The sequence below is a fragment of the Coccinella septempunctata genome, chromosome 8 (genome assembly GCF_907165205.1).
Source record: "Coccinella septempunctata chromosome 8, icCocSept1.1, whole genome shotgun sequence".
Lineage (NCBI taxonomy): Eukaryota > Metazoa > Arthropoda > Insecta > Coleoptera > Coccinellidae > Coccinella > Coccinella septempunctata.
The window spans coordinates 29,596,675-29,611,323 of record NC_058196.1 but is presented as its reverse complement, the minus strand read 5'-3'; the positions used below and the strand labels follow the sequence as shown (position 1 = coordinate 29,611,323).

The 14,649-nt window shown below is 38.4% G+C and overlaps 1 protein-coding gene and 1 long non-coding RNA gene across 5 annotated transcripts in view; one reads left to right on the top strand and one right to left on the bottom strand.

Moving 5' to 3' along the window:
* Window positions 1–1,654: 1,654 nt before the first annotated feature.
* The window catches only part of LOC123319423 (pyrokinin-1 receptor-like), a 58,587-nt gene continuing 45,592 nt past the window's right edge, over window positions 1,655–14,649 (bottom strand). For 3 of the 4 annotated variants that reach the window (XM_044906388.1, XM_044906390.1, XM_044906389.1), the window contains exons 3-5: window positions 8,639–8,844; window positions 2,797–3,121; window positions 1,655–2,639 (exon numbers count right to left, since the gene is read on the bottom strand). In XM_044906388.1, the coding sequence (XP_044762323.1) occupies window positions 2,215–2,639; window positions 2,797–3,121; window positions 8,639–8,844 (956 nt within the window). In that variant the 3' untranslated portion in view covers window positions 1,655–2,214. The remainder of the gene's footprint in view (window positions 2,640–2,796; window positions 3,122–8,638; window positions 8,845–14,649) is intronic. The other variant, XM_044906391.1, reaches the window with a different exon arrangement.
* On the top strand, window positions 13,606–14,058 carry LOC123319424. Its single transcript, XR_006538478.1, has 2 exons — window positions 13,606–13,700; window positions 13,838–14,058. It is a non-coding gene; the product is annotated as an uncharacterized LOC123319424 (long non-coding RNA).

Here is a 14,649-nt window from a genome sequence, read left to right as displayed (position 1 = left end):
CTGTTGATAACATGCACTTTTTTTTAACCAATTCAAGTTAGTGCTGTGAGGTAGAAAATACACTACGCAAAAAAATTAACGCACATTTTGAAAATCTCAATTTTAATGAAAGTTAACTCTACATTGACTTTATAACTTATTTTTTATGTTCTCTCGGGAAGGTTTTGAACGAAACAAGACACATTAAATGGAAGAAAAATTCAGGATTTCACCGAATCTTATGTGAAAGAAGAGAAATGAACAATTTTCTAAATAATGAAATGCTGATAAGTGATTTATTACTTGGTATTTCCATCCCTTGTGATAATTACAGCTCGGCAACGACGGTTCATACTCAAAATGATTTCTCCGAGTTGGATTCCTAAGTCATTAAGAGTAGCTGGATAATTTTCTGAACTTCTCAGCCTTCTATTGAGGTTGTCCCAAACCTGCTCAATCGGATTGAGATCTGGACTTCTTGCTGGCCATTCCATTCGAGAGACTTCAACCCCTTCAAGGTACTCCTGAACTATGCGCGCGCGATGGGGTCTGGCATTATAGTCCATAAAAATGAAATTTTCACCAATGTATGGGGCAAATGGCACTACATGCTCTTCAAGAATGTTCCTTATATACTTATCAGCATTCATAGCTCCATTATCAACGACCACTAGGTCTGTGCGAGCAGTCAAAGATATTCCACCCCATACCATAATCGATCCTCCCCCGAAACCAGTAGTATTCAGGAAATTGCACTGAGCATATCTTTCATGTGGACGTCTGTATACAAGGGAACGTCGATCACAATGGTAGAGGCAGAATCTAGACTCATCTGTGAAGAGGACTCTTTCCCAATCGGCCTCTTCCCAATGGATATGCTCTCTCGCAAAATCCAAAGGCGCCCTTCGATAGGCTGGGGTAAGAGCTGGGCCTCTTGCGGCGACACGAGGCCTTAAATCATATTCTCTGAGGCGATTTCTTATTGTCTGAGTGCTAATTTGCACCTCATGAGTTTTCTCAAGCTGAATTTGAAGGAGGCGAGCGGTTGCAAACCGTTGTCTCAACGAAGAAACTCTCAAGTAACGTTCTTGACTGGCAGTTGTTACCCGTGGTCTACCCTGTCCTGGTCTTCGGACATTCATACCTGTCTCCCTGAATCGCTGCAACATCCTGGACACTTTTGTATGGGAAACTCCAAACCTTTCTGCAATTCTTGTGTATGTCCACCCTTCTTCTCGCAAAACTACCGCTTGGGCACATTCCTCTTGGGTCAAATTTCGCGTTGCATAGCGATCGAGTGTAGAAAATCAAACGAAAGAAAAACTATTGATCACTAGAATTGATCGAGAACAACTGATTTTAGAATGGAGCCAATACATTTAAAATCTGATAATATCATCTTTTTTCATTCCTGCTGGGAAAAAACATCTGTATCGAAGAAAACCGTTGAAAGTGGATAACATATGCATGCATAATTCTGATGAAAATAATTATCATTGAGAACACCTTCAGTTGTAGAATAAATTTGAGATTTCCATAATGTGCGTTAATTTTTTTGCGCAGTGTAGAAACAGAATGAAACAATTAATGAATTAGCATCATTCAATGGTCATCCAATCGTGGCACTCAATCCACACTTAACAAAGTTGACGATGTAGATTAAAATCCAATCAAATATCACAAGCAACATTTATTATACCATTAATTTCTCGAGAAAAATAACAATCATCGCAACTCCTTTAATGTCAGGTACAAATGTTCATCTTCATATCTCACCATTTCTCCAGTCCCAACATAACATTCTGAAATAATCATAATCTTGATTGAACAATCGAAAAATTCGTTTCAACGTTGAATATATTTATATTATCATTTTCATCCCAAAGTTTGGACAAAATTTCATCTTTATTTATCACAGAATTATCATTACATCATCAAAACTTAACTTTGGGAGTCAACTTAGAAGAAAAAGAAGAAAACGTCACATACTCTGTGATCGTGTGTCAAGGTGACTTGTGACAGTTGAGGTAACTTCCGTTTGATTTCCGTAAACCAATGAGAATGCTTACAACTGATTAAACCAGGCGCGGGTAATTCAAAATTCAAATGATTTTTTTGAGAATTATCGAATCGACTTTCTTGAGGATTAGGTAACAAGCTTCCTTGTTTCGGAGTTGACTCCCAACTCATCGAACCCAACTAAAAATGTCTCCCAATACTTCAACTGAGAATAAATCAATTGACGTTTATTATAGGGTTAGCTCTGCTCAAGAGTATGCTTGAAACGCAAAGATATTCCTTTCGCTTGTCCGAAGGAGAAAGCCTATTGCAACCGACAAATGCCGAACTTTCGTTTTCCAAGCCTACATCGTTCCTCTCTATGATTTTCTTATTCTTCGCTATATCTGGCATTGTGCAAGATTTGAATATGTTGTGGTCACTATCCGGTGTCAGCTCACAATTCAGCGATTTCGTGTAGCTGTTCCTCTTCTTCCGTTGAATGTTTTCCAGCTTTAAATTCTCGATGGAATGAAGATTGGTTATATTGAGTGGACAGATGTGGGTGGGTTGTAGACTGTGTACTTCCACGTAGGTTAACTGGGCTGTCGTGGGTTCTTCAAGAATCTCCTCTTGCAGAATGGATATCTTCTGGTCCAAGCCTGAAGAAATGAAAAAAGCATCAAAACAAACTTTAAAATTAAGCTATCATTTCAAATATAATGGTTCATTATTACATGAAAACTGGCCATAACTCCTCTACCCGTTCAGAGATGGCGCAGCAATGTTAAACGACATGAGATCAATATGTGGCATTACCGTTTTCTACATTCCCGTTCATCCTCTTGTCCCGCACTTCTGGAAAGTCACCGTCAAACGTCTGCTCGCCCTTGTCGGCGCGTCGGTTTCTGTAGGGCGACGCCGAAGCACCTTTGCGCTTGAAAGAGACGACCAGGGGCCTGCGATGATCGTGCAGGCGCGCCATCTCTCCGTCCAGGTAGCGAAGCGAGCTCTGTCTGCTGTAAGAATCGGTGTTGCTATGACTGTTTACTTGTGAGGACCTGCCGGATAAGTTGACGTAACACCTACCTCCTGCCGGATCGCTCGCCATCAGATGGCGTCTGAAGCACTTTTTGAACGTGTTCTGGAACACGACGAAGCGAAAATTATTTTTGTTGTACAACTATTTCGATAATTATGAGAGATCATGTGTGGAATGATGGCAGAATGATCTTCCGATCGATGAAGAGCAATTTCGGGATCTTTGTCCCTCGTCAGTACAGTGTAGCGTTGAATATTCCCAACGGAGGACGGGGTCATAAGCGAAATCGGAAGACGCTTTGAGAAATTCCCCATACGACGCGTCACCTATCCTGAGAAGACTGAATCAGAACCCTTATTTCTCTACAGATTCCTACATTAATCCATGGATCTCAAATTGAACTACTACCTGATTTCTGTCGGCATCCTGTATGATGTCTAGTTCGATTCAACATTTGTTGATATTTATATCGACGTGTGCTATGAAATAAACTGTGCACGAAAAGTTTTGGGAAAATTAGTATCAGTATTGATTGGGGTGAAAATTTGTGCTGTGGGTTTTAGGGCTCTGATCTATTTGACGAAAAAAGTCGAATAAAAGCGGAAACATCTACTACATCCCAACAAACACAATATACAGCAACTGTACAGATACTGCACTACAAGTGCCACCAGAATGCAGCACAGAGATTGCTGTACTGTAACTGCACAGTTTCTGTATTGATAATTCCGCATTTTCAAAACGCAGTTTTTGATGTACGGTGACTGCACAGTTTCTCTATTGATAAAACTGCAATTTCAAAACGCAGTTTTTGATGTACAGTAACTGCACAGTTTCTGTATTGATAATACTGCATTTTCAAAACGCAGTTCTTGATGTACAGTAACTGCACAGTTTCTGTATTGATTATTCTGCATTTTCAAAACGCAGTTTTTGATGTACAGTGACTGCACAGTTTCTGTATTGATAATTCTGCATTTTCAAAACGCAGTTTTTGATGTACAGTAACTGCACAGTTTCTGTATTGATAATTCTGCATTCTCAAAACGCAGTTCTTGATGTACAGTAACTGCACAGTTTCTGTATTGATAATTCTGCATTTTAAGAACGCAGTTCTTGATGTACAGTAACTGCACAGTTTCTGTATTGATAATTCTGCATTTTCAAAACGCAGTATTTGATATACAGTGACTGCACAGTTTCTGTATTTGCAATTCTTCATTTCAAAAATGGAGTATTTGATATAGAGTTAATAATTGAATCTAGAGTAATAATTCATAGGAATTCCTAAAACTTTAACATATACCTTCTTCAAGAAGTTGAAAATTCGATTATGAAGGTTAAAGAGACATTTCATAAGACTCCTTTCATTACCAAAATATGGATTATACCCATGGTAGAAGAATACTTCATCGCACCATGGTGGTACCAGAATTAGCCAAATGATGGCATCACTGCTTTTGACGGTTGCGATCACAAGGTAGCATACACGTCTATTGCGATGCAGCATACGCCAAACGATGGCGCCACCGGCGACGCACTACTCTATATCCTCCATGTAACCGGCGTTTATAGCAGGCACGAAGTACGCTGCTTCGACGATTGTCGTAGGTAACTCCTATGATTCATTTACCTCCACCCTCAAGAGCAGGCCATTCCTCAAATAGCGTGAACTCACCTTTGCGCTTACCGCCAAAATATCAAGTGACATTGAAAATTTCTAATTTGCAGAATAGATCTTCTGTTTATAACTAGGAAATAGGAAACATCTCTAATAGAATATTGTTTCGTAATTGCAAGTTTCGATATAGTTTTTACAGTGACTGCTACATTTAAAGTGCAGCTTACTCTATATAACTCCATATAAAATACAGCTAGCTGTACAGTTTTTGCACAGTGACCACTGCATTTAAAGTACAACTTGCTGTACAGTTTTAGCACGTAACTGCTGCATTTGAATTGCAGCTTGCTGTACAGTGGATTGCAATGCCATCGCTGTTTTTGAAGTGCAGCTGTGGCTGTATGTCGAATGCAGTTTGTACTGTACAGTAACTGTAAAGTCCACCGGGACATATACCTACGGTCCTTTTTGGTGCAGTTATTGCATTGCCGTAACTGTAGTCAATTGAAGCAACGAAGTACAGTTTTTGTACAGTGACTGCATTTCAGTGTTTGCTGGGATTCTTTTGTTTCAGAAAGCTTATCCATTATTTTAAGAGTCCATTCAAAGACAATTTCAATGATGTACCGAGAATAGAGAGGCAATATGTGATTTTCCAAATTGTTTTCATTCGCTGAAAATCTAAAACGAAAAATGGCAGCACCCATGCCCTGAGCAACCCATATTTTCGTGTTCAAATTCCAGCATGTCCAAATTGAAAAACAAATAGTGTGTCCGATGTACGATTCATCACATTCAGTCCACAAATAATGGAATCAATATCAGTTTCCACATAATTGAAATAAAAAAATTCCACACGGGCGAGAAACTGCTTCCTGGGTGTTTTCTACTGGGGAAAAATGGAAAAATGGGAGTTAAATTTCCTGCTAGGGTAAGCGGGATATTTTTATGGGGGGATTTTCTTTTTTCATCTATTTTCCTCGATTTTTCATAATATCAGAGGGAGATAGGGAGAAGCACTGAAAAGGGAATCGGAATAATCTTTTAAGAACCATATTCCGGCATATTCTAGGAAGTATTTGACATGATTGGAATCGAATTTGTTCTCTGGTCAAAATACAGGGTGAGTCTTTGACTCTCATACAAATATTTTAACAGTAGATTCTGTGAAATCTGAAAAATTGTGTACTTGGCTGAAAACAACTCTATTAAAAAGATCCACAGATGTGTAGTGCCACAGATTTAGCTAGTTATTCTGAAGGTAATTTTGTTTTTCCACAGGTGACACAGCTCATAATGAAAACTCAAAATGGCTATATCTTTTTATCACGGCTGAATGGTACTGGAAAGAAGTGTTTCTTTCTACCTCAAGAATCTACTGTTGAAATATTTGTACGAGTCAAAGGCTCACCCTGTATATGTTAGTGTGATTTCGAATTGGATGAAAAATCTGTGAATATTAACAGTACGTCAGGTACTGTTGCAACTTCAAGATTTTCTTAGCATCGTTTAATTTCTATAAAACTCACAAAACTTTGAAATTTCCTCAATATTTTTGAAAATTGGAACCGAATATTCTCATATATGGCTATGATGATACATGGTGTCCTAGGACGAACGATGCCGGAAATCGTTAGTTGAAAAAAAAATTCTACGAGTTTTTTATTTTGTTAGGGTGTTTCTTAGCTCTATTATCAGACTTATCCTGAATATGGAACACCTTGTATTGGAAAATGAGGTTATTTCCGACACAACACGTGGGATGGGTCCAGAAATGAAAAGTCTATTACTGTAACCTTCGATATTTTTAGCATGACTGACACGAAACGTTCGATCTCATGATAACAATCGAACAAACCAGACTGCAACCCTTAAGCGGATTTATTTCCCTCCATTCAGAACAAATTCTTCGCATCTACGACGTTTATCTATGTGAGATCAACAATTGGGGATATATTTCCACATCGTAGAACCAAGTAATGCCGCAAAACAAGTCGGTCTGCAAGAAACGCGCAGCAGAGGAAAGATTGAACTTGCTGCTTCAAAGTACAACCAGAAGGGAATAAATGTTCTGAACGAGTCAGGGAGGACAAACAACAGCGGTTGAATTTTCTCCTGACATCATGGTGGGAAAGAATGGAAGATGTTGCCTTGCTCAGTTCTTGAACATTTGTATTCATCTCTGTTGGAATGGTTATAATTGAATGTGGAGTATTCTTGTTCTGGGTTGCCTGAATTCGAGGAGAGCTTTTGTTCCATATGTGGCTTCCCAGAAACAGCAACATAATCCAATTATTTTCGACATTTTCTCAGGAATAATTAAGCATAGAAGGTTTTAAAGTACACTGGGCAAAAAAATTAACGCACATTCTGAAAATCTCAATTTTAATGAAAGTTAACTCTACATTGACTTTATAACTTATTTTTTATCTTCTCTCGGGAAGGTTTTGAACGAAACAAGACACATTAAATGGAAGGAAAATTCAGGATTTCACCGAATCTTATGTGAAAGAAGAGAAATTAACAATTTTCAAAATACTGAAATGCTGATAAGTGATTTAATACTTGGTATTTCCACCCCTTGCGTTAATTACAGTTCGGCAACGACGGTTCATACTCAAAATGAGTGATCTTAAAATGTTCTGATCTAATCCTTCCCAGATTTCTCCGAGTTGGATTCCTAAGTCATTAAGAGTAGCTGGATGATTTTCTGAACTTCTTAGCCTTCTATTGAGGTTGTGCCAAACCTGCTCAATCGGATTGAGATCTGGATTTGTTGCTGGCCATTCCATTCGAGAGACTTCAACCTCTTCAAGGTACTCCTGAACGATGCGCGCACGATGGGGTCTGGCATTATCGTCCATAAAAATGATATTTTCACCAATGTATGGGGCAAATGGCACTACATGCTCTTCAAGAATGTTCCTTATATACTTATCAGCATTCATAGCTCCATTATCAACGACCACTAGGTCTGTGCGAGCAGTCAAAGATATTCCACCCCATACCATAATCGATCCTCCCCCGAAACCAGTAGTATTCAGGAAATTGCACTGAGCATATCTTTCATGTGGACGTCTGTATACAAGGGAACGTCGATCAGAATGGTAGAGGCAGAATCTAGACTCATCTGTGAAGAGAACTCTTTCCCAATCGGCCTCTTCCCAATGGATATGCTCTCTCGCCAAATCCAAACGCGCCCTTCGATGGGCTGGGGTAAGAGCTGGGCCTCTTGCCGCGACACGAGCCCTTAAATCATATTCTCTGAGGCGATTTCTTATTGTCTGAGTGCTAATTTGCACCTCATGAGTTTGCTCAAGCTGAATTTGAAGGAGGCGAGCGGTTGCAAACCGTTGTCTCAACGAAGAAACTCTCAAGTAACGTTCTTGAATTCATACCTGTCTCCCTGAATCGCTGCAACATTCTGGACACACTTGTATGGGAAACTCCAAACCTTTCTGCAATTCTTGTGTATGTCCACCCTCTTCCTCTCGCAAAACTACCGCTTGGGCACATTCCTCTTGGGTCAAATTGCGTGTTTCGCGTTACATAGCGATCGAGTGTAGAAAATCAAACGAAAGAAAAACTATTGATCACTAGAATTGATCGAGAACAACTGATTTTAGAATGGAGCCAATACATTCAAAATCTGATAATATCATCTTTTTTAATTCCTGTTGGGAAAAAACATCTGTATTGAAGAAAATCGTTGAAAGTGGATAACATATGCATGCATAATTCTGATAAAAATAATTATCATTGAGAACACCTTCGGTTATAGAATAAATTTGAGATTTCCATAATGTGCGTTGATTTTTTGCGCATTGTAATTAGAGGTTTCAACCCAAACAATATTTTCTCCAAAACAGCGTCAGGGAGAACCAAATGATAGATTTTCGAACAAGTAACGATTGTTATACACCTCAGCAAACGCCAACAATCAGCATTTTTGGGCTTCCTGAGGTTTTCTGAGAGCCAGCACCTCTTCTATCACTTACCTTGAAAGCTTCTCGGAATTTGTGGGACATTATATTGTACAGCAAAGGGTTCACAGTGGTGGACAGATAGTACAACACTCCACTGACATAAGTCAGCATCTGGTAGGCCTTTATAGTTCTCGATGAGGATCTCTCCCCGTAGATTGCAAGTAAACGTTGGGCGTGGAAAGGAGCCCAACAGATGAAGAAAGTAACTACAACAGCAACTGAAAGAAAACAATTTTTAGGCATGCATGGTCATAAGATACAATTAAGAAAAATGTAATAGAAAAAAAGTCTTTCAGCGCTATGTTGTGACAACTGTAAACTCACTGACCTTTTGAACATCAATTATCATTCAATATTTTACAGTACCTACTTCCTTTTGTCTGTTGAGTGAGTGCGATTTGCACAATAATAGAAATATCAAGCATTGAATCTATCCTTAATTTGGCATTGTGAAGAATGTTGCAAATGATTTAATCAAAAGCAGAAGTTTCTCAGAAAATCTATGAGTTTTTTGCATCGTTTAAGATTGGACAGTAAGAAATTCCCTATCAGGCGTTGTATTCAGTCCATTACACAGCGAGAGCTGTAGGTAGTTGGGATGAACCAGAGTTGATAGAACAAAAAAGTTTGTTATCGCAGAGAAAATTGCTATTCACTCAAGGAAAGAAATAACGTTTCGTCTGCAATCCCGATGCTTCATTTCACTCGATTCAGATGATCCAGAGGGAGAAGTAAAATTTACGCAACTTATTAATTTTTCTTTAACCGACTATCTGCGACCCCAATTAAAAAGGCCAGAAATTCTGTAGCTGGAACAAGCCAGAAAAACTCTATTCAGTAATGACACAAAAAGTTGGGGTTGCCATTGAAAAAATTCTTGTTTCTTTTGCAAAAACATTTTTCTCATAATTTCGTAGATGTCTCAGATTTCACAACAACGGCCTACACTATACAGGGTGAGTCTTCGATTTCTACAAATGGAGAGAGATTTATTGGGGATTTGTAGATACAAATGTAAGGTACGTTGTTTTCACAGGTCATACAAGTAATGCTAAAAATTCACCCCCAGAGATGTGAAGTCAGTGTCATCCTTATTCATATGTATAAATATTTCAACAGTAAATGCTTGAGGTCAAAAGAAACACCTTTTTGATAACATTTATTCCGATTCTGCCCTGATAAAATGATATAGCCATTTTAAGTTTTCATAATGAGCTGCAACACCTCTGGAAAAATGAAATTACCTTCAGAATAACTAGCTTAATCTGTGACACTACACATCTGTGGATCTTTTAAACAGAGTTGTAGTCAGCCAAATTACCCAATTTTTCAAATTTCACAGATATATTTTATTTTTGAACATCCAATTACTCAAAAACGGAGCATTATACGAGGAAATATGAAGAATACTTTCATTTTACAAAACGTTCAAATATTCATTAGATAGCGTGCAACTTAGTTTCAACTGTTGGGTTCTTTGAATTTTCGGTATTCTTATGGTACGTAATGGTTATAATGAGAAAACTGGGAGACGTGGGTGATATCTTGTGTTCAAAAAAGGTTCATCAAATGAATGAAGAACTATATTCCGAAATTCATTTCATTCGATAAAACTTTTGTGAGATAAAATTAAGAAAAACATTTTTGTATGGTTTTTCAACAGCCTGTATCTTTGAAACCAAGTCGATTTGGAAAAAATCGAAGAGGAAAAAAAGGTTTCTTTTGACCTCAAGAATCTACTGTTAAAATATTTATTCTTCACCATAACTTTTCATTCAGGCCCATCAAAAAAAAATGTATTGAAAGGACAAAGACGATGTCTTCCTGAAAACTTCATATTGCCTTTCAACTGTGTCCGTAGAAAAATAAATTAGACCCTTATTTTGAGGATCTGAACTCATATCCAAATTTTTCCCCGTTAATCCTGGCACTCCCTGTAGATTATAGATAAATAATTCTTAGCGTTATTGTTTTCTTCACATCATCTGATTCGCCCACTACCCCTTATTCCAACATGGAGGACGGAAACCATACTTCATTCAACCCCAAGAATAAACAGTCATCGACATCTCGAAGTAAAACTGTGTTATCGTCTTTAAACTTTTCACATAAACACACATCTTTCTCACTGAAACTTCTAGGTTTCACCATCTCAGCTCGTTCCGGTGGTGACTTGGGACATTCAGAATTTCAAACGGTTATTCAGCCTGCCTATTGAAGCGTTAAATTCGGGTTTGAAAAAATGTGGAAATCGTGGAAGTGCTAGAAGGGTGGTTATGGAATGAAATGATCTAACTTTGAGGGTTTCACGAGACGCTAATTCAGATTTGTATTGATTGGGGAATTCTTATGACACTCGCCTATTATCAGGAAATTGAAAAGGGTTGGGAATTGTCTTCTGGCGAGTAGCACATGACGGTTTGGCACAATCAATCGTGCTTAATGAGGGAAAACACTCAGTTCATAACTTCATCTGGTTAAATGATGGGTTTTGTGTCCCAACTAAAATTATGTTGGAAAGGGATGGGTACTCCTTTTTCATCTTCTTCCTGCATTCGTTACTTTCGTTGAGGTTTAAATAGAAGCACAGCTTTGGATACATTTTTCCTTAATAGCTGCTATGTAAGAAGATATATTGAAAAATTCTTAGCCTACTATAAAACCAAACAAAATTTCAACGTCAAAATATATTTTCCTCCTAATTGGATACGTTTATTACAGCGAACCTGCAACGTCACTAGACCTTTAAATAAAAAGATTCTTCTTGCTCTGCAAACCAGACCTCCACAGCTCTTATTACCCCCTCGTTGGAAGAAAATTTACGACCTTTCAAACTTTTTTTCAGTTGAGGAAAGAGATGATAGTTGGATGGAGCCAAATCTGGTGAATAAGGGGGGTGTTCTAGTAATTCAAACCCTAAAGCACGAAGTTTTTGCATGGCAACATGAGATTTGTGTGCAGGGGCGTTGTCCTGCAAAAACAAAACACCTTTTGATAGCTTTCCGCGTCTTTTCTCTTCAATTTTTTCCCGTAGAGTGGTCAGTAATGTCGAATAGTAATCTCCGGTTATTGTTTTACCCTTATCCAAAAAATCAATCATGATTACTCCATGGCAATCCCAAAAAACTGAAGAAAGAACTTTTCCAGCACATTTTTGGACACGAAACTCTTAGCTATTGGAGAATCACAGTGTCGCCATTCCATCGATTGTTTCTGGATCGTAGAAATGTACCCAGGTCTCATCCATAGTAAAAATTCTGTTAAAGAAGTCTAAATCGTTTTCAAATCGAACACAGATCGAACGCCATGCTTCTACCCTTGCAAGCTTTTGGTCAACATTCAAACATTTGGGGATCCATTTTGCAGCAATTTTTCTCATGTCCAAATTGACGTGAACTATATGATGAACGCGTTCGTATGAAATATTCAGTGCTTCAGATATCCGTTTTAGCCCAATTCGACGGTCTGATCATCATGTCATGAACTGCATCGATTTTTTCGGGGACTGACACAGAAACTGGCCTTCCCGATCGGTCATCATCTTCAATGGAAAATTTACCTCTTTTGAAGCTTACGGTGCAATTTTTCACGGTCGCATACGAAGGACATTCATCACCAAGGGTATTGAGCATATCTTCGTAAATCTGCTTACCTCCTTCCCCTTATAAATACAGGTACTTGATGATGGCTCGATATTCCAATTTTTCGATTTTCACAATTTCGGTGGACATTTTCTTTCTTTTAATTTATTGCGTAAATCTGGTTTACTTTTTTGACCTCAAACTTCACACAGACACTTCTAATGAGTTATTGTTCGTTGCTATGGTAACGCAATATTTTTTTTATGCATGGAACTGGTCTAGGCTAACTAGATATCAATACATCCTCGTACTACTTTCAACTGTGTGGATTAAAATAAGTTCACTCAGAGCTGAGACCTTTAAAACGAACTAACGTAATTGGCAGATGGCGATCACTTGATTTTCATGAGATTACCTGCTCATCAGGAGAGGAGACCTCTGTTTTTCCCATATTATTCGAATAGTTATTGGAAAACTTCAAGTTCATCATATATATTCAAGATTGTCTTCTTTATTAACACTTCATTTCAGCACCTTCGAAAGAATAATTTCCCCAGAGTCATAAATGAAGTGTGTCTTATGTATGCAATATGTAGGGTAGATATTGGCAACCATAGTGGGCCAGTTACATCTCACCCTTCACCGAGTGAAATTAATGGCAGGGTAGGTTAAAGAGATTGATGTAGCGCGGTAAATTCATCACGTACTCGGCCTGAATATTGAGAGGAATCGTGTGACATATTTTGGAATTAACTGCGGAAACTGTGGACACCCCTGTTTCAGAATCCAGATTCGAGTGTGTATTCTTCCAATACATCTTACAAAAAATTGCTGATCTCAGCTAAATGCAAGAACAAACTTGAGTTGAACATATACTTCAAATTTTCTGTGTCAAATTTGAAATCTGGTTTCGACTGGTTTTTCTGAAACTATAGAAGTGTACCCTATATTGAAGCATCTAAAATAGAAAACCTAGGGTCGAAACCATTTTTTTTTCAGGGTCTGATCTACCAAGAAAACAGCAGTTTAGTATGGTCACCTGGAAATGGTCAAAAAGGAACACGAGGAAGTTAAACTCACTGATTCAGTTAAAAAGGAGTTCGTGAAGGCAAACGACAACCCTTGCATGGTCACAAAAGGGGAAGAATATATATCCAACTACCCTCCCTCGTCTTGTCTATTTTGTTATTCATTCTTCTCGTGTGTCACGTTTCTTTTGACATTGAAAGATGGATCCTCGACGAATAAGATATATAAACTGAAATGGCGCGGAAAGGTCGCGATAAACATTCCTGAAATAATCATGTATTGCCTTTTCTGGGTGATGCTTCGTCGATTCAGCAGGAACTGTTCGTAATCAGAGGAATGGTTGCCAGACTGTACATTCCGGGGCAGTGGCGTACCGACATAGTTCGGGGCCTGGGGCGGCTTTTGATGAGGGGGCCCTATAGAATATATTTAAAGATGAAACTTTTCCTCAAAATTTTTTGAAGGTTAGTTTTAATGCATCGTGATGAACACCCCACATAGTAACACTAATAAGTCTTTTCACTGTCACTCAAACAGTTTCGATAACAAATATAAATTACTATCAAGCACAATGAAGGTAGCAGACAACAGACATAAATAGGTGAAAGCTGCCCAGTGGACTGTATTTTGAATGTTGACGGAACAATAACTAACTAACCATTTGTATAATGTGGAGGTCTTTGCCGTCATGGGGCCTGATAAGTTATTTAAATTTTTTTTTAAAATATGTTTGGTTTTTTTCTGCCCATCATTTGGGGGCCTATGCTGGTGCGGGGCCTGGGGCGGACCGCCCCACCGCCCCCCCCTACGGTACGCTACTGTTCCGGGGATATATTATGAGGCCCCTAAAAGCGGCGTTTATTTCTCTGAGGCTAATAAAGATACGACTTCCGCATAATTAGGGGAGTCCAGATTCAGGCTTTTCCACTTTTTAGATTTCTGATAACCGACTGAGGCCATTTCACAGTCGGAAAATATGGTACGGGAAGACGATTCGTATCGATTTTGGTTTTCGTGGAATCGCTGGCGCTTTTTAATGGGAAAGAAACTTCGACTTGGACGTATTTTTAAATTTATGATTTCAGAAAAATTAATGAATACTCCAGAGCTTCAAATACTCAATTCAATTGAGTTGAAGGCTGTTGCAACTTAATTTAGCAACAGTTTCTACACTCTTATTGGCAAGAATTAATTTACTTTTACTGCTGTGGCAGTATAGAGGCATCTATCACATAGAATAATATTGGACCTATCGAAGTCGTTTTTTCTTCCAGGAAAATTATCGCAGATCTAAATTTGATACATATTCTGAAAGAGCAACTCTCCCAGTAATAAGTCTGAGAATTTCATCTATCTCGGCATGACCGTTCGATCTTGACGAAATGTCAAGTGAAATTTGCCCTTTCTGAAAAA